This window comes from Osmerus eperlanus, chromosome 9 (genome assembly GCF_963692335.1).
Source record: "Osmerus eperlanus chromosome 9, fOsmEpe2.1, whole genome shotgun sequence".
NCBI lineage: Eukaryota > Metazoa > Chordata > Actinopteri > Osmeriformes > Osmeridae > Osmerus > Osmerus eperlanus.
In genome coordinates, this window is record NC_085026.1 from 17800413 (window position 1) to 17819568 (window position 19156).

At 45.9% G+C, this 19156-nt stretch overlaps 3 protein-coding genes across 6 annotated transcripts in view; all 3 read left to right on the plus strand.

The window, feature by feature from the left end:
* lin52 (lin-52 DREAM MuvB core complex component) overlaps positions 1-16913 on the plus strand; it is a 123830-nt gene extending 106917 nt beyond the window's left edge. Inside the window, exon 7 of the mRNA XM_062470088.1 lies at positions 16888-16913. The gene's annotated coding sequence lies outside the window, so the exon portion shown is untranslated. The remainder of the gene's footprint in view (positions 1-16887) is intronic.
* LOC134026907 (delta-like protein 4) lies at positions 3353-9253 on the plus strand. Of its 3 annotated transcripts, XR_009931395.1 has the most exons (12): positions 3353-3797; positions 3902-4159; positions 4304-4361; positions 4930-5193; positions 5865-5925; positions 6039-6169; positions 6365-6534; positions 6862-7081; positions 7304-8042; positions 8202-8310; positions 8427-8487; positions 8754-9253. XR_009931395.1 is itself a non-coding variant. In XM_062469950.1 (11 exons), the coding sequence occupies exons 1-11, from the start codon at positions 3744-3746 to the stop codon at positions 8430-8432; spliced, it is 2070 nt and encodes a 689-aa protein (XP_062325934.1). In that variant the 5' UTR covers positions 3353-3743; the 3' UTR covers positions 8433-9253. The 3 variants fall into 3 exon arrangements, 2 of the variants coding, with proteins under 2 accessions (XP_062325934.1, XP_062325935.1); XM_062469950.1 differs by having other exon boundaries at positions 8427-9253; XM_062469951.1 differs by having other exon boundaries at positions 8220-8310; positions 8427-9253.
* Positions 11718-13861, plus strand: LOC134026976 (glutathione-specific gamma-glutamylcyclotransferase 1-like). 2 transcript variants are annotated; one of them, XM_062470067.1, is made up of 4 exons: positions 11718-12178; positions 12307-12342; positions 12572-12952; positions 13193-13861. In XM_062470067.1, exons 1-3 carry the CDS (start codon positions 12008-12010, stop codon positions 12935-12937), a joined length of 573 nt encoding a protein of 190 aa, XP_062326051.1. In that variant the 5' UTR covers positions 11718-12007; the 3' UTR covers positions 12938-12952; positions 13193-13861. The 2 variants fall into 2 exon arrangements, with proteins under 2 accessions (XP_062326051.1, XP_062326050.1); XM_062470066.1 differs by lacking the exon at positions 13193-13861 and adding an exon at positions 13025-13163 and having other exon boundaries at positions 11719-12178.
* Positions 16914-19156: the final 2243 nt, after the last annotated feature.

Sequence of the window (19156 nt, forward strand, 5' to 3'; positions counted from 1 at the left end):
TATTTCAGGCCAGGTTTTCAAATCTTAAAATACAAACATAAATATGGGGACAACAGTTTTAACAAAATGGTGGAGAAAGTGGTTTGGTGAAGTTAAGAATGTGTAACAGAATTATTCAGAGTGTGTACTACAAGATGCCTCTACATGCTATCTCATGAATCCAGTATCATTAGAAATTATTTAATTAATTATTAAGGTCATATTAACAGCACATCCCTCTCCACAGCACATCCCTCTCCACAGCCCATCCCTCTCCACAGCACATCCCTCTCCACAGCACATCCCTCTCCACAGCACATCCCTCTCCACAGCCCATCCCTCTCCACAGCACATCCTTCTCCACAGCCCATCCCTCTCCACAGCCCATCCCTCTCCACAGCACATCCCTCTCCACAGCCCATCCCTCTCCACAGCACATCCTTCTCCAAAGCACATCCCTCTCCACAGCCCATCCCTCTCCACAGCACATCCTTCTCCAAAGCACATCCCTCTCCACAGCACATCCTTCTCCAAAGCACATCCCTCTCCACAGCACATCCCTCTCCACAGCACATCCCTCTCCACAGCCCATCCCTCTCCACAACACATCCCTCTCCACAGCCCATCCCTCTCCACAGCACATCCTTCTCCAAAGCACATCCCTCTCCACAGCCCATCCCTCTCCACAGCACATCCCTCTCCACAGCACATCCCTCTCCACAGCACATCCCTCTCCACAGCCCATCCCTCTCCACAGCACATCCCTCTCCACAGCACATCCCTCTCCACAACACATCCCTCTCCACAGAACATCCCTCTCCACAGCACATCCCTCTCCACAGCCTGTGAAGGTGGACGGATGTCTGGTGTGTGTGAGGGTCTCTCCGGAGGCTGTTCCACCACCGTGCCACAGCTCGTCTCCTGTAAAGGTCTTCAGGCTGATGGAGGCACATCCACCGCAACAGATCACAACAACATGAGCCTGTGGAGCAGGTGGAGCAGGTGTAGCATATGTAGCGGATGGAGCAGGTGGAGCAGGTGTAGCATATGTAGCGGATGGAGCAGGTGGAGCGGGTGGAGCGGGTGGAGCAGGTGGAGCATATGTAGCGGATGGAGCAGGTGGAGCGGGTGGAGCGGGTGTAGCGGGTGGAGCAGGTGTAGCATATGTAGCGGGTGGAGCAGGTGTAGCGGGTGGAGCAGGTGTAGCATATGTAGCGGATGGAGCAGGTGTAGCATATGTAGCGGATGGAGCAGGTGTAGCATATGTAGCGGATGGAGCAGGTGTAGCATATGTAGCGGATGGAGCAGGTGGAGCGGGTGGAGCAGGTGGAGCGGGTGGAGCGGGTGGAGCAGGTGGAGCGGGTGGAGCAGGTGTAGCGGGTGGAGCAGGTGTAGCAGATGTAGCGGGTGGAGCGGGTGGAGCAGATGTAGCGGGTGGAGCAGGTGGAGCGGGTGGAGCAGGTGGAGCGGGTGGAGCAGGTGTAGCAGATGTAGCGGGTGGAGCAGGTGGAGCGGGTGGAGCAGGTGGAGCGGGTGGAGCAGGTGTAGCAGATGTAGCGGGTGGAGCAGGTGGAGCGGGTGGAGCAGGTGGAGCGGGTGGAGCAGGTGGAGCGGGTGGAGCAGGTGTAGCGGGTGGAGCAGGTGGAGCGGGTGGAGCAGGTGGAGCGGGTGGAGCAGGTGTAGCGGGTGGAGCAGGTGTAGCAGATGTAGCGGGTGGAGCGGGTGGAGCAGATGTAGCGGGTGGAGCAGGTGGAGCGGGTGGAGCGGGTGGAGCAGGTGGAGCAGGTGGAGCGGGTGGAGCAGGTGGAGCGGGTGGAGCAGGTGTGGGCGTAGCTTGTCCCTGTGGCCTCCTCTCAGTCTTGCCCATACTGGGGTTGGAACTCAGGTCCTCTGACTTGAGTTCAAAAAGTGACCACCACCTTTATAAACGCCGCTCACCAGCTACACCACCGAAAAACGAGATGAACTTTGATGGCGTGGGTGAACGGTTTATACTGAGTGAGTTTAACCAATCCAACCCCTTGGTAGCTCCAGCATGAGCTTGTGTCTCACAGAGCAGGGATCTGTCCGTGCACAGCTCATCACTGGCCACAAGTCCTCCTCAGGCTCCGTGCGGGCCGGTGAATGGTGAGAAAGGGCCTCTGATCCATGAGGAGATGGGAGATGTCTGGGCCTCTTTCTCACACGGCTGTTTAGACAGAAAATACTCAATAGTCTATTGTCTCTGCCTTCTAGTGACTATGCCACAGACCAATAAGTCATAGGTGGGGGGTGGGTGGTGTAGATGAGGTCATCTCTGCAGGAGAGTTGTACAGCCAGACACCTTCATCTAGCGAGGGAACGTTTCCTGAGTCCGGTTCCCTCACTCTCTCACTGTAAATCGTCCAGGGAGGGGCGCACTGCGCCCTGAGTGATAAAGGCCAACAATACCAGAGCTCAGTGTGAATGTTCTCTAGATTCAGCTGTTCTCTAGATAGAGCCCTTCGATTATTTGTTTAACAACTTACATTTACTCATTCACTCCCTGTCTGTTTCCCTCTAACAACAAACATTTGATCTTAAACACAGGAGAAGTTATTTTACATAGTATTGCTGAATAACAATGCAGTTCAGAGAGATTCGTTGATACACACATGCCATATATCAACCACAGTTTCCACAATTAGCTATCTAAATGGAAGCTCTCTAATAAATTATGCACAAACGAAAAAAAATAATGCTGTACTATATGTATTGTCTTCCAAAGGAACTTGCAGAGATATAGCCTATACACCTATAACATTATCCTTAAACTATGACGTAACCGGCACGTTGTTAATCTATTAAATAATTCACCGGGGTAATAAACAACTTACACTTCCCTAAATGTCCATAAGAACTGGGGCTAAAGATGAATGATTTTGACGCTTTACGATTAGCGTTGAAGGCTCATTAATATACAGCTGCATGTGCAAATGTATCACGTTTCATCTTCATCTTAGACTATTTTATATACCTGCAAGATTTGTTGCCAGGGACAACAACGCAAGCTTGAAATCCCATACAGGATATTTAGAGATTTTGGAGCACACAAACGCGCGAAAGCGTTGGACTCAAGAAACAGAAAAACGATTTATTAATATGTATATTTGGAAGTTTGTCTGATAAAAAAAAAGCACTGTTATTAAATGTGTTGTTGTTCCACAAACTAAGACGCTTCGGTCATAAGTCTTCTTTCTCTCTGTAAGGGATGGTGGACCAAGAGAACTGGGATTGGCTGCAAGGCTGCGCTAAAAAGGGGGCGGCGTTTACTGATTGACAGTATTCATAATGACAACTCAAGTATATAAACTGAGAGAGACGTCAAAGTCCCGTTCATTAAGAAACAGTTATGCTCCGTCACTGATGTACTACCACATGTACACGGCATTATTGGCTTCAAAAGACGTGCGTTTCTACATGGTCGAAGCGCATTTGCACCGACACAACACCAAACAAAAACACTTCGCCGGCAGGATGGATGGCCAACATAAAGACAGACGAATGACTAATTTGTGGATATTGACGTTAATTTTATGCGTTTAACCTGCATTACTGGATAACAAGGTTTTTTCGACTTCTGCTGGTTACGGAATCGTGGAGCTGGGTCTCGTCCTAAAGGCTTTTGAATAAGGATATATTTATTTATCTTTTCCATTTATCGAATTCCCCATCAACACTTGGAATAGGAGCTGTTTGGAGAGAACAGGTTACTTTTGAAAGGATACGCACAGCAACTCTGAAGAATGGCACTTTGGTTTTCCATTATCGTCGCAATTATTATAGCCATATCTACGCAGGTAATATTTTTGCAGAAATATGGAATACCTGGGCAATTAAATAATGAAAAGTTTGTAAAAGAAAATTGTATTGCATATGTATTTAAATGTTTGTATTTCTTTAGGTTCGGGGATCTGGTGTATTCGAGCTTGATCTTCATCAGTTTCAGAATAGTAGAGGTTTGCTGGCGAATGGAATTGCTTGCAGCCCTGCCTGTAGGACTTTTTTCCGTGTGTGCTTGAAAAATTATCAGAACGTCGTGTCACCTGGGGACTGCATCTTCGGCCAAGCTATCACACCTGTACTGGGCACCAACTCCTTCGGCGTAATGAGGGATGGGCTCAGTGAACCAATTCGTCTGGCGCTCAACTTCGCATGGCCGGTAAGACGCACAAGTTTGCTGGTGCCAAAAGATAACACTCAATTAAGCGCTTATTGTTCAGACGCATTAAACTTTCATGCGTGTTATATAACTAATAATGAGACAGTGCACGCCGATGATAATAATATTTTTCTTTCTCCGTAGGGTGCGTTTTCATTAATAATTGAAGCCTGGCATTCTCCATCAGATGATCAACCTGAAGGTGAGAAGTCAGTAAGGACACCGCTAGGGGGAGACACGTGCATTAGGGCGCACACCAAATAATTCTATCATTAAATAAAAATATTCACACACAACTTTTTTTTTTGCCGGACTAAATGTGTACGAACTTTTGACATACACCTGGAATTGCAAACATTATGGGTTTGTCATGTGTTAGGATGTTGCATGCCAGAGATCATTTTTTCATACTCTATCTCCAACACAATTGAACTTCCTTTAGTTTATTTTTGGCGTGGGAAAGTGAGCAGGCATAAGTGAGGATATTTAGACCTTGCCAAAATCCTCTGGCGGGCTTTCCTGTATTTTACACCTTTTTCTGTTCCGTCCTTTGGAAGGAGAATAATGGCTTGAACATGTTTTTCTGAAATATAGGAAGGGGACATTTCAATTGCAGTGCACAGCGCACTTGAACCACTTGAAAGAATAGCAAGCAGGCCTTGATACAGTAGAATGTTTTTGTCTGACAGCAATATGTAAAGACAACAATGTTCTCTTTTCAATCACAAAAATAATAAAAGCTGATTTTGTTTTTGTTGTAATCCTCACAGACACCACCAACTCGGATTTATTGATAAATTATTTTGCCATGCAAAGAAAGTTGGGAGTGGGGCAGGATTGGTCCCAGGGCGTGCAGAGTGGGAAGCAGACGGAGTTAAGGTACTCATACCGGTTCATCTGCAAAGAAAATTACTACGGGGACAGTTGTTCCAAAATATGCGTTCCGAGAGACGACCGTTTTGGCCACTACACCTGCAACACTGAAGGGCAAATATCCTGCCTGCAAGGCTGGAGGGGAGAATACTGCGAAGAACGTAAGCAATCCGAGAGAAAATATGAAATTATTCTTTACATTTGTTAGGTCTATTAAAGAGTTTTGTGACAGAATGTCTAGTCCTAGTATTGTCAAAAACCATTTGACAAATTGACCAAAAAAACTGGAAATGGTCTTTGCCAGAGTTGCTTTTGTAATTGTGAAGGGACACATTTAAATCGCACTCACCTAATCCAACTCTAGACTCTTGATTTGTCAGATATCTGTGCGCATGCGGGCATCATAATCCCGGCCTGCTTTCTGTGGGAGCAGCACGCGCCGGGTTAATCGCGGCATTATTATCCGCCACGCGCCACTAAATTGCGGGCTCTATTGTTGAACGGGAGGACAGCAGCTGCAAACGGGGTTCGAACTGCCTACCGATAACAATGAAAGCAGCTGTCCGCTTTAGAGAACACAGCATCTGCTCCCCCTAACCAGCCGTTAAACACTAGTCTTGTAACCATGCTAAATCAATGTCGCACAGGCGCAGCAAATTAGGGCTTCTTTGGAAATGGCCAGGTAACAGGTTAGATTTCACAAGAAGGTTTTTTGTTCTTTTCTTTTTTTTTAAGGTGACAAATAAAAATTATAGGCGTAATCAATGTAATGATTTGTAATGAAAGGTTTGCGTTTAAAAGCAAACCTTTTAACACATTGTCATTATTGCAGCGGTCTGCCTTGAGGGATGCAGCACAAAGAATGGAAATTGCTCACAGCCAGGGGAGTGCAAGTAAGTGAAACATCGCACATCATGACGGGAGCCTCACAGTACTTGAATGTCCGTTTTTGTGAGTGTGAACATTAACGCAGCAGCCATTAAGGTGTTGTTTTCTGGTCTGACAGCTGCAGAGAGGGCTGGCAGGGCACATTCTGTGATGAGTGTAAACGGCATCCGTCCTGTAAACACGGCACCTGTGTGCAGCCCTGGCAGTGCGCCTGTAAGGAGGGCTGGGGAGGCCTGCTGTGCGACCAAGGTGAGCTCAATCACAACCCACATCCAGCGCCAAACCTGCAGAAATCAACAACAAATAAATAACACAAATAACACAAGGGAGAAGTACGTATATAATTAAATGGGGGGGGAAACTAGTCAGTTTATACCACACCCTAGAACTGGAGGAAGGTAGAGAAAGCAGAGGATTGTTTTAAATACAAACATCGGTCAACAGATCTGAACTACTGCACCCACCACAAGCCCTGTGCTAATGGCGCCACCTGTATGAACACGGGCCAAGGAAGCTACAGCTGCACCTGCCGTCCGGCATTCACAGGGGTCAACTGTGACACGGAGGTCAGGGAGTGCGACAGCAAACCCTGCCACAATGGAGGCCGCTGCCTGGTGAGACCGGAAGCCCGTCGTTTCCCACAACACACAGCACCGGCTTTCCTGTTTTTGTCTTTTTTCCCTCAATCTGTCCAAACCTCTATGCTTTAGTAGGGAAAGGTTACCCACAGATAAACGTTTAGAGGAACTGTTGACCTAGTTCCCAGACTGTCCTGTAAATATGCTGTCATTTGAACCGATACGGAGGGGGCATGAGCTGAATGTGGCGTTGGCTAGCAAATCTTCCCAAGGTGCCTTGCAGAAAAACATACAGCGGCCTTTGCTGGGATTGTTTCCTGTGACAGATCAAGGTGATAAACTCTGTAACTCTCTGACCCCCAGGACGTGGAGAATGGCTACAGGTGTGTGTGCTCACAAGGGTTTGAGGGGAGGCAGTGTGAAACCCGGGTGCTGACCTGCGCTGACTCCCCCTGCTTCCATAACGGGGAGTGCAGGGAGAGAAACAGCGGGCGCAGCTACCTGTGTGACTGTCCCAGGGGCTTCACCGGACTCAACTGTGAGAAGAAAGTGGACAAATGTACCTCACTGCCTTGTACAAACGGTAAACGCACGTCTCTTCTCTGTGCTTTTAGGCCTGGTTTCCCAAACACGGATTAAGCCTAGTCCTAAAGTACAATTCAATAAAGATCTCCATTGAAAACATTTTTAGTCTAACTAGGCTCAATCCCTGTCTGGGACACTGGGCCTCAAAGTGTTTAATGTTGGGGATGATTATCTTCCCGTGTGGCAGGCAGTGTGTTTACAGACGTGTTGTCCTTCTCAGGAGGGCGCTGTGTTATCTCCGGTAACATCCGCCAGTGCAGCTGCATCTCTGGTTTCACCGGCCCGCGCTGCGAGATCAACATCAACGAGTGTGCCGGCAACCCCTGCGCCAACGGAGCCACCTGCGTCGACCGCATCAACGACCACACCTGCGTCTGCCCGGTGGGGTACGCAGGCCGCGACTGCAGCAGGGTGTCTGACCGCTGTGCCTCCGCGCCGTGCCTGAACGGAGGGACCTGCAGTGGGGGAGCCAGAGGCCAGCCGGCAGCCTGCGTCTGCCCCCCACGTTACAGCGGCTCCCAGTGCCAGTACTACAAAGTGCCTTTAGTCATCACCCCCAGCCCCAGCCCAGACACGGGGCCCAGGCAGCAGCTGCGCTGGGACACCGTGTGTCTGGGCGTGGGCCTGGTGGTGGTCCTCCTGGTCATGCTCGGTATGGTGCTTGTGGGGCTGCGCCACGTCCAACAGCAGAAGAAGAAGGAGCGCGACGCCAAGACCATGAACAACCTGTCGGACTTCCAGAATGAGGTCCTCCTTCCTACGCTCCAGGTGAAGAACACCAACAAGGAGGTGGACCTGGAGGTGGAGTGCCCTCCTGAGAAGTTCAACCACAAACACGTCAACTATCACCTGGACTACACAACCTCCAAGGTGTACAAGGATGACAATTTTAGTGCGGAGAAAGATGAAAACTGTGAAAAGGCGAGAGAGGAGAAGATGTCGTTGGGCAGAATATACAAGTAAGAGGACAGGGAAGAGTTGTAGACAGACTGTCTGTGCCAGGGCTGTGAATGTGTTGTACATTTACATCGTGTTGAATTTTGTATAGCATCAATTAACAAAATGGACGTTGGCCAAGTTTCTGCTAGGATGTTGACGTGTTGTATTTTCATTTTCAGTGAAAGGCTGCAGTGTAGAATATCAACGATATGTCCTCTGAGAGATTCAATGTACCAGTCTGTGTTTGTAATAGCTGAGGAGAAAAATGAGTGTGTCATAGCAACTGAGGTAAGCTGTCAGTATCATTTTCACCAAACACTGAGCATATTTCTTTCAACAACATGTACCATTACATCAATCAGCATGCATCCGTGTAAAACTGTCTCGTTCTCTCCCTCTCCCAGGTATGATACATGGAAGGTATCGCTCTGTCGAGAAAGTGGATATCTTCTGCACTGTTTACAGGTGTGGAAAGACTGGGATTTATTTAACTGCAATTTGCTGCTCTTGAAAAACTTGATAACTGGACCGAGCCTGTGAGCTCTATGAATGCAATAGGACCTACCAACCTTCGTTAGAATGTAAGGATGAAACGGACTGAAAAATAATACACAAAACAGACTCGCACGTTTGACCTTTGGTGTGATTATTAGGTTCAAGCCCTTGACAGACTTAGTCCAAGTGCATGTTTGGAAAACAGGCCTCTGTGTTCATGCTTGTCTGCTCTGCAGCAGAACGAGAGGATTGTGTTTGAAGACGCTACGCATAATTGAGATCATGAGCAGCATCCAATCAACTACTCGCCACTAAGCCAGCAGAAGTGAGCTTCTATTATTATTCCACCCTGGTTAAGTGGGGAAAACTACTGGAAACGGTTCATTTTTGGGGGGGAACATTTTAGAACTTTGTCCATTTGTAAATGGCCTTCTTTTTTTTTTTACTTGGATAACGAATGTATGAAGCCCAAATCACACAGCCTTAAGGATGGACTTACAAGCAACTACAAAACAGCCCAGTCTCTTCTTGAAAACTTTGCACAATTAATAAAAAGAGTTAAATAGAAAAATTGATGCAATACTTGGTGCAGTGCCAGATAATTCAAGATGAAGCTCTGTTAACTTGTCATTATGCAACACTGCCCAATAACAAACAACACCAAGGACGCCTTTAATCGAAATTACTGAACCAATAATGTTATTTTTAAGATTAGCATTTCACTAGATATTTAATATTATGAAGCACTGATCTTTCTATGTTTTATAAAATTATTTTTTTGTATATAATGTATATTTATATGGTTAGACATCTGAAGTGTACAGTGTTTTTAATTTGGTGCCCAAGAAGTTGAATTTATTTTTTAATGTTGTTGGTCTTGTTTTTTTCCTGGATTCAAACAATGAACACATATCTGGTACACTGTTGTTTGTTGGTCTCATGCGATGTTGAGTGGTCAAATATATATCTATAAATCTGACTAGATGTTGGAATGACCCAAGAACCTTCAGCTGAAGTTCATCACCTGGTGTGGAAGTGGCTTCATTGTCTAGATAATGTCTAGGTGCAACATACGAGTATCGTAACCCTTGACCCCAGGATAATGTATGATCCTGTAGAAGTCACCTCCATCCCATGTGTTGAGAGGCATGTGTCTTTGTGATGTGAAATCAATGTGCTTGCAATCATTCAGTGGACAGTAGTGTAAGCTACCGCTTAGACAAAAGATATATATTAAAGTCTGTATGTTAAAACGATTCATTCTTGAAACTAACACTGTCTGGCAGTGACACCTGTTTACTATTGTACATCTACAGAGGATTGCTATGGCCGAACAGCATGGTGAGTGTAGTGTAAGGTACCACATCTCTCTAAACCAGGGATGTAACCTCCCTCCACCCTTCAGACCACTGTCTTCTGACTGAGTGTGCCCCGGGCAGCCAGGGTCCAGTAAGTACCAGCCTGCCAGGACATCTTTGAAGATGTCACTTCTATGCTAACTTCCCCAATTCCTACCCTTCAATCTCACTCATTCATCTGTATTTATTCTGCTAACAATATCACCTAAACATTTGTCCTTTCCACATTCTTGTTTGCTTTTGGACACCAACCACAAAGCCACACGTTTTCATTGTTACAATCAAAGCATCCTGTTTGTGACCAAGTGACATCATTTCCTGCTTCCTGTCTGATTCAAATGTAAAATTCGCCAGCTATCAACATTCGACATATCATAATGCCTCAAAAAGTGTGTTATCAGAATCATTATGGATATGCATCCAGGGTTCTAATCTTTTCCTTTAAATAATACATATGATAATTCCGGAGAATCCAAGAAGAAGTGCACAGGAACACCATAGGCGGAAACCCGGGGGGGAACAGGGGGGACACAATCCCCCCATCCTGGGAAAAATAGGATTTGTCCCACCCAATCACAAAAACAGTCAATAAATCACTGTAAACATAAAGACATTTAAATAATATTAATAATATTCATTTAACATATTACAATTTAGGCTGTGTTACAGCAGTAATTTTGTTGTCCCCCTCAGGAATTGCTCTTGAGAAAATGTCATATAATTGTCCCCCCAAAAATTGATTCACTCCATGTTGTAAAGTCAGAAGTTAACACTTGGGGGCAGTAAATTATACATGAGATGCCCTCAGTATAACACAGACTAAAACGTAATGTTGCATACCACACAAATACAGAACATGTTGACAGTGGCTATGCTCCATTGTTTGGAAATCATAATGAAGCCGTTTTATTAAACGCATGCCATGTCATTCTGCTTTTTGAAATCATGTCATGAAACTTTTTCTTACAATTCTCGGCCGTTATTGTTTGATATTGTAACTAATGTGTTCCCCAACACAATACCAAGTAGTCTAACAGGTCAGAGGGAAAGTAACGTGCTTTTACTGGTTTATAAGATGTCCAGCCACAATCACAGCCAGATCTAAAGAGGAGCAGATGTAATGAGCTTTAGAACGACCGTGATGTAATGTGTCAAGATAATGCCGCTATATATAGTTAATCTGATTTGCTACTGAGATACCACTGCCTGTTAGCAAGGCCGTAGCCAGGTTGCCTGTCGTAGCGTAGCACATAAATATTTTTTTTTATGTTATATTTTTATATCAATATATTGGGGGGATATATATTAAGATTACGGCCTTGCCTGTTAGACACTCAAGGAAATAACGGGAGCCGTCTTTTTCCCCCCCCCCAAAAAAAGAAAGTCTGACAGTAAACGCTCTTATAGAAAAATAGACACTGAACGAAACCAAAACCTACTCCTATGTTTTTAAACACTGACTGTATTAAGTTTTACACTAAGTTTTAAAAATATTAAACGACTTCCTCTGTGATCATCGGCGCATCATGTTTGTTCAATCATCGCGTGAAAATTACGTGTAATAAATAAACCGTGTGTGTGTGTGTGTGTGTGTGTGTGTGTGTGTGTGTGTGTGTGTGTGTGTGTGTGTGTGTGTGTGTGTGTGTGTGTGTGTGTGTGTGTTGGGCCTATGTCTGTTTTTGTCGAGTCAAATAAAACAAGCTGAACTGTAAATCGTTGCCTGACAGCTTTCCTGCACTGCCATGCTCGCGAGTGGGATGGGATTGGTTGCGTTACACCTAGACCAGCCTCTTCTATGATATCATTGGCCAAGAACGTCCCGTACTGTAGCGTTCCAAACAACAAGTACACGTGTCTGCACCACTGAGATAAAGTAGCTGGGACATTGAAAGGACCATATGAGTCTCCTGTGAGCACAGAGAACGAGCCGTCCTGAAAGACGTCTACAGAATAAGCACGAGTATGACTTAGTATTCTGGAGTTATGCTTGAAGATAGGGGTTTCTAGAGAACCAGACATTGTGCCAAGTCGAGTGCATTGGAATGCATAAGAAAGCAGAGTGACCATCATCAGTAAAATCGGAGTTGCCCCACAAAAACTCACCCATCTGGCTGTCAACTAACCGCAGCGCAATGAAGCTCCAGGACATTATTGCAGAGAAAAGCAGCCTGTGGATCTTCGGATATGGCTCTTTAGTTTGGAAACCAGACTTCAAATTCATGAGGAGCAAAGTCGGCTATATTAAGGGATATAAGAGGCGCTTCTGGCATGGAGATAATTTCCATCGAGGAGACAAAGACATGGTAAGGTTTTACTTTTAAATATGTGGTTTCAGTTGGTGAAACTGCAGCCACATTTTTGGCTTAAGGCTAGAGAGAAATGTTTCTGGATGTTTTTAAGGTTTATACCGATGTCTGCTCTCTCTTTCCAGCCAGGAAGAGTCGTCACTCTGGTGGAGGATCATGATGTAAGTGAACAGTCTGACAACAACTTTCAGTATTTAAACCTCAAGCTAATTAAACCACTGACTGCTTCTAGGAACTGAGTCATGTTTCTTGCAACAAGGCAGTGATCAAAATGAAATTTTAAATCAAATCAGTCAACGTTTCATTCATAATTTGTACAATATTTGATCAGAGTTAATTCTGTCTCTACTGCTAAAGACATCTCTGACATCTACTTCCTGTCCCCCACAGGCGTGCACCTGGGGGGTCGCGTATGAGGTCACTGATTCCCAGGTGGAGGAGGGTCTGCAGTACCTCCATGTGAGGGAGGCCGTGCTAGGCGGCTACGTCACCAAGATGGTGGAGTTCTCTCCTAGAGAGAAGGGCCAGGGTAAGATACTGGCCCTGGTGTATCTCGCTACCTCAGACAACCCCATCTACCTTGGGCCCGCCACCCCGTCCGAAATCGCGGCCCAGATCGCCACCAGCAGGGGCAACACGGGCCACAACATCGAGTACCTCCTCCGCCTGGCTGAGTTCATGAGGCTGTGCTGTCCCGAGGTGGAAGACGATCACCTGTTCTCCATCGAGGCGGCGGCGTTGGCCCTCCTGCTCTGAGCTGAAGAGACCAACCTGCTGTGACGTCAGCCTGGACACCTGCTGTGACGTCAGCCTGGACACCTGCTGTGACGTCAGCCTGGACACCTGCTGTGACGTCAGGCTGGACACCTGCTGTGACGTCAGGCTGGACACCTGCTGTGACGTCAGGCTGGACACCTGCTGTGACGTCAGGCTGGACACCTGCTGTGACGTCAGGCTGGACACCTGCTGTGACGTCAGGCTGGACACCTGCTGTGACGTCAGGCTGGACACCTGCTGTGACGTCAGGCTGGACACTTTTGGCAGCCGGACGCCACTGTGCCACCGTCCCACCACATCAACAACACTACTGTGAAGACTCCATGAGACACTCCGCTCATAAACAGTGTTGATGTCGTCCATGCTTTTTCTGTTTGAATGATTGTGGTTATAAATGCCTGGGAGATTGAAAGATGAGTTTGTCGGTTACATGCTGAAAGTGCAATGATGAAAGACGTACAGTTTATTTAGTGAGAGGGTCTGTATAGGCTTTCTGACTTTCTGTTGCAAAATGAGGACTCGTACCGTTTGAGAATAAGCTCTTACATGGTTGTTGAGGAACAATAATATCTGATATTGTTACATGTCCAATCTTGATGGACTTTGGCACTGTATTACTCTCTTAAATGTTGTTTGAATTGAACATGGGTACTGTTTTAAAGTCTTGAAGAATATGATTGTACATGCTTGTTTTTAACATGTACATGCCGTATGAGTGTACCTGTTTGAAACTAGTTTAAGATTGTAGGTCATCTACAGTTCCGTTTGTAGAGGCTTGTGAAGATTAATGAGTTGCTCAAAGCATTGTGTTTTAACATGTTTACTTAACTTTTTATAAAAGTTATTATTTTTGTGTATTTTTTTCTTTCTCATTCCGAATCCATTTGAATAAATGTTCTGAAACTAAAATCTTTACTAGACTTTACTTTTAGTATAAGCCACTACTTTGTTTAACATTAAAACATTTTTGTGGCCGCACATTTTTTAAACAAGTGGTTTCCAAGAAGGCTCTGTGTTAGGATCAAATATTTGTTCTTCCACAGACAGTTTTCAGCACGTGCGCTCACAGCATGCAGAGCACATGAATCAAGGTCTCCTGTTACAGGTAACACTGTACATGAACTCACCGGTGGACTCCTATATGGTGAAGAACAGCTATGTTCATGGCACAGTTCTATATGAGTACCATGACTATGCATCTAATATACTTTAAATGGCTGGTAGCAGAAAACCAGACCATCCATATTGATATTGTACGTTTGCTAAACTGAAAGCCGAACTTTCATTCCTTTATAAAAAGAACACAACAAAGGTAATCTCGTCAGAACTCTAACAACTCTACTCTGTAGAAACGGTCCTGCCTCTTAACAGACAACCGTAAAAGTAACGGTACAGTTATATCATAGGTGAAAGTTGGGTGTTAAAAAGCACAGTGCACCAGTCAGCTGGTCTGTGGGTGACAGGCTGAGTTTGTGAGGAAACATTTAATGACTAACCAGCAGGTCCTGCCCCTTGTGCTGAAGGTACACAGTGTGTTGACATTTGGATGAATTGCTGTCATCTAAACAGACCGTGTTGCTCTTCCAGTGGTGGGAGGGGTCTGTTTACTGGAGTGTCCCCACAAATACACACGATTCTTTCAGCGTGAGGACATTCTGTCCCTGGTAGACACCCACACCGGTGTGAGAAGAGCAGTGAGGAGATGAAGAGGCAGGAGAAGGGGTTCCCTAGCCTGCATCTCTGGAGTTTGATCACGTTACAGAAACATGTGCGCAACCAACCAGAATGGCTACATTTTTTTTTTTTTTAAGTCCGGTCGAGGTTGCAAAGAGTCTGCTTATAACTGGGTGAAAGTTCAGTGCCATGAAGCTCTGGCAGGAAACATGAGAAACGAGGTGAACATGTTCACAGGACGGGGGAGAGGGAACCTGGGAATAGAACCCATCCCAAGTCAACACTTCTAAGTCGGCTTTGACTACCACTCTGTGTTTGGGTAATTGTTGTTGTGAAGAGCTTTGAGTATCCTCACATGAGAGGTTGAACTATCAATCAGATGACTCATGAAACACCCTGTTTCTTTACAATTAGGTGCCAAATCCTGCTGACTCAAACCTTCACCCATGTTTTGTTTGTTAAGTATCCAGTCTGCTGTCCAAATAGTATCATTACCTAACAAAAGAAGAATGTCCACAATATACAAGTTCACAAAGTAACGTCAGTCTTGACTAAAAGCCTAGCTGAATGAAGCACACACGTGTCTACATGGCTGAATGAAGCACACACAGACACACACGTCTACATGGCTGTTGCTGAGGCTGCAGGTCTCAAGTTTCTCATCAGCTTTCGTCTTGCAGAGGCTCCGAGGGACGAGGGAGGTCATCTGGACATGCTGGTCTACGTATGAATGATGAATGAGGACTGTTATACAGCTTCCAGAATTTAGTAAGCTGTCAGCCTAACAGCTCTGAAGGACTTGATGATTAGGGCGAAGCAATCAATAAACAGACCCTCACAAAGGGTCTGTTAGGAGTCCTTGGAGAGGTGAAGAGTGAAACAGTGACCTTGGGGTCACTAAGCCACAGCGTGGGCAGAGAGGTTGGACACAGACCATACCATCATCCCTGACCCTGCCCATTAGCTCACACGCCAGGCCTCACTGTAAGTGGACATTAAAGACAAAATCAAAACAAATCAAATTAGAGAGATGAATCGCTTCATGCTGAAGACAGAGAAAACCAGAGACCATGTGAAAGTTGCATTAAACCCTCAAGTCTTAATAACGACTACGATTTTGAGAATGGTTTTGAATTTGATCATAACCGTCTGTTTGGTTGTGTGCCCCTTCTGTCTGTTTGAAACCCTCTCTGAGGTTGTTCCCTGAAAGAGGGAAACCCAGCCATTGTCTTGTGAACAGAACATACACTCAGAACACACACTCAGGACACACACCCAGGACACACACCCAGGACACACACTCAGAACACACACCCAGAACACACACTCAGAACACACACCCAGAACACACACCCAGGACACACACATCACATTGAAAGTGCACAGTGAGGGGGGCGTGGAGGATGAGGTCACATCCTCACAAAGATCACAGTCCTCAGCCTCTTGCTGAGCAGAACAGAGGACGCACTCTCCAAACACATTGGCCCCGCTGATCCACCTGCATGCTAATGTGGTACCCAGGCTGAACCCTGACCTTTGAGCCACAGTGCGGCCAGCAGAGGCCTAAAGGTCGCCCCGAAAGTGCGTTAAAGAGAAAGCGATTAGGCCCCTAATGGAGTTCGGACACTTAAGCCCCCTGCCCCTTGATACAAGAGCCAGCCCCCAAGGTCAGGTCCCTCCACTCAGACTCAGCTGACCTCCCTGAGGCCCCCCCCCCTCTGGACATCAGCCCATCGGGGTCAGAAGGCTCCCCACAACACAGGAGGCCAGCCAGGCTAATGACACATCAAAAAGGCTAACGACCGGTCAGTAAACCTGCCATCTCTGAACACTCAGTGGATGAGCTCAATCACACTCAGCAACATCGTAGAACAGCTGCAAAAAATTTGAATAGATCATTGAAATCATCTTGTGTTCCAGGGATGTCTGGAGACGAGTTACGAGCTGCGACGGAGCGTCCTGGAAAACACACGGCTTCATTCCTGAGATGCCTGCTCTGCTTTATAAGCAACACAGCCACACATGCTGTTAGATTACTTTCAATTAGTTGCTGTGTTGTAACAGAAAAAATGCATGTATTGTAACAGAAACCGCAGCAAAAATCCAAATCAAACATTCATCCATCATCATCACACTGAGAAGGCCCTGATACATCCATTATTCACCGTGAATGGACCTTCACTGTGTGCCCTCCTCATCCACACACAACCAAATTAACAACCTCTGGATCCCGTAATCCAATCAGTGTGAGCCAGGACTGGGGTCTGAACCAGGTCTGACCCAATTAGACCCACTGCCAGAGAGCTGCCGACTGCTTGGTTAGCCAGGCCCACCCCTGTGGTATGGCCCTTTCAACGCTCTTAATTTCATTTCCCTAATCTCATTTTTACTCAGGCACACCCTGGCCACCCGGCTGGCTGAAGGGTGTTTGGGCCCTGGGGTAAAATGGCTCTGTGAGATCATCCCTCAAAAGACTTATCTGTCACTGATAGGGGGCTGCTGAGGGAATCAAATCAATGACAATGTGTAGTAATCAAACTCTTGAGGCAGGGGGCTGAGGGTTTGTAAACACATGCTCTCTGTTTGCATTGCAGTCCACAGTCAAGCCCCAGGCAGCATGACAACACTGTCTGGACCGTGTGGTCATCCTGCTTGGTGAGGGACGTTATCTCACTCGCTCATCTATATCGCGTTGTGTTGGTTGTCAACACAAACCAGTCAGTGCTGAAACGGAGAAAAAAACTGCTTGAGTCAACTTGTTGTCTTTCAGAGCGGATCGAGGATCATCCGAGACAGGACTCAGGAAACAGCGCCCCCTGCTGGATGTGTTGGCTGGGAGCAACGCTGAAAAAGACGAGACGAGGATAAGGAACGTTGTTGCCGAGAGACAAAGTGGAAAGACTTTGTTCATGATCTGGTGATAACAAGCTAGCATGGAGCGCTGCTGCATGCTAGCATAATTCATATCCATACATTGAGACAGTATTGCTGTCCCAGATGGACTAGAATATTTCTACTAATTAAAAAGTGTCATAGCTCCATTTGAATGTATGACCCCTTACCCTCACACAACACGTGGAATACACAATTTGTAGGCCTATGTAACATCGGCTGTATTTTGGATGAAAGCATCTGCTCAATGAATACATAGTTATAATCCCTGCTGAGTTAGCGTTTCCTTGCAGGGGTATTTACCAAAGAGCAGAGATCGTGGGCATGATAGACAGACAGCCCTGTTGTACAGTAGGCGGACTGTAAACACTTATGTACTACTCTGACTCACTTAGCACATATCAAAAGGCCATGGTAGTTTCCTGCTATTTTTCTGGACAGCGTTTACTCTCAGGGAACAGGAAAGGGAGCCCGTTTTTCCCACAGACTAACAGGGGTCGGATCTCAATGCTTTTCCACTGTTTCTAAGTCTCCTTTACAGCAGACAATGAAGTAGAAGCTGGGCCATTGTGAGAAAGGATCAGTGTTGATATGTGGAGAGTCCTAATTACTTTATCAAACACAAAAGCCTTTATTTCTGTCTACATGTCTATCTTATCAGTATTCAACTCACTCGGTAATGTCAGTTCATCAACAACTCATTAAACTAAACTGATTGGATCCCAGTATGCAGCTGAGAATACTGTTGAAGATTTGTGAAATAGTTTCGTGTAGAAACTTATAATTTAGTTTGATATTTTTGGATTGAAAAACACACAGGATTTTTCCTGTTTACCTTGTGCTCTTCCTAGATCGTTGCGCACACTGCCGTTCTGTGAGTTTCTCAGTGTGAGAGATCGGACAGGGGACGGACTGTACCTGGGTCACCGGGGTGATTCATCACATTGTTTCAGAATATAAGTCAGGAGAGTCAGGTGGCTGAGCGGTTAGGGAATCGGGCTAGTAATCAGAAGGTTGCCGGTTTGATTCCCCATCATACCCCCCCAAAAAATGACGTTGTGTCTTTGGGCAAGGCACTTCACCCTACTTGCCTCGGGGGGAATGTCCCTGTACTTACTGTAAGTCGCTCTGGGTAAGAGCGTCTGCTAAATGACTAAATGTAAAATATAACAATAACAATCATGAATTTTATTTACAGCTCGGTTTTCTCGACCCAAAGCGACCCCTAAGATTCATACTAAAGCAAAGTCGTCCGGTTTCCCTGAAAAAGGGACAGGCCCAGTAGATGCTGACAACCTCAGCATCGTTAAAACATGTGCAAACAGGTCTTGGAAACTCTTGTTGGCGTCAGAGCATGTGTGGCGTTGTGAGCTGTGGACAGGCTTCGTTTGACTGCTACTGAAGAGGTGGGACTTTCATCCAGCAGTCTGTCTGCTGACGATAAGAGTCTTCAAAGTGAGCTGCTTTGATCCAGAACTATCTTTGATTCACAGGTTAAAAGGTTGTTTGGACAAAATCTCCCTTAGAAGTGTACCAACAGGATCTAAATGTAAAACTGAGTAAACAACATTTCTGTGGAGTGTAATTACTCTAATTTCGTGTTAAATAATAACTGGAATCATCGTCTTTAAT

What these genes read in the sequence shown, in the direction of transcription:
- LOC134026907 (XM_062469950.1), top strand. Translation starts at nt 3,744, where the DNA reads ATGGCACTTTGGTTTTCCATTATCGTCGCAATTATTATAGCCATATCT. An exon ending in CGCTCAACTTCGCATGGCCG is followed by an intron (nt 4,160 to 4,303) that starts GTAAGACGCACA and finishes CTTTCTCCGTAG; the next exon opens with GGTGCGTTTTCATTAATAAT. An exon ending in GGGAGAATACTGCGAAGAAC is followed by an intron (nt 5,194 to 5,864) that starts GTAAGCAATCCG and finishes TCATTATTGCAG; the next exon opens with CGGTCTGCCTTGAGGGATGC.
- LOC134026976 (XM_062470067.1), top strand. Translation starts at nt 12,008, where the DNA reads ATGAAGCTCCAGGACATTATTGCAGAGAAAAGCAGCCTGTGGATCTTC. An exon ending in ATCGAGGAGACAAAGACATG is followed by an intron (nt 12,179 to 12,306) that starts GTAAGGTTTTAC and finishes CTCTCTTTCCAG; the next exon opens with CCAGGAAGAGTCGTCACTCT. An exon ending in CTCTGGTGGAGGATCATGAT is followed by an intron (nt 12,343 to 12,571) that starts GTAAGTGAACAG and finishes TGTCCCCCACAG; the next exon opens with GCGTGCACCTGGGGGGTCGC.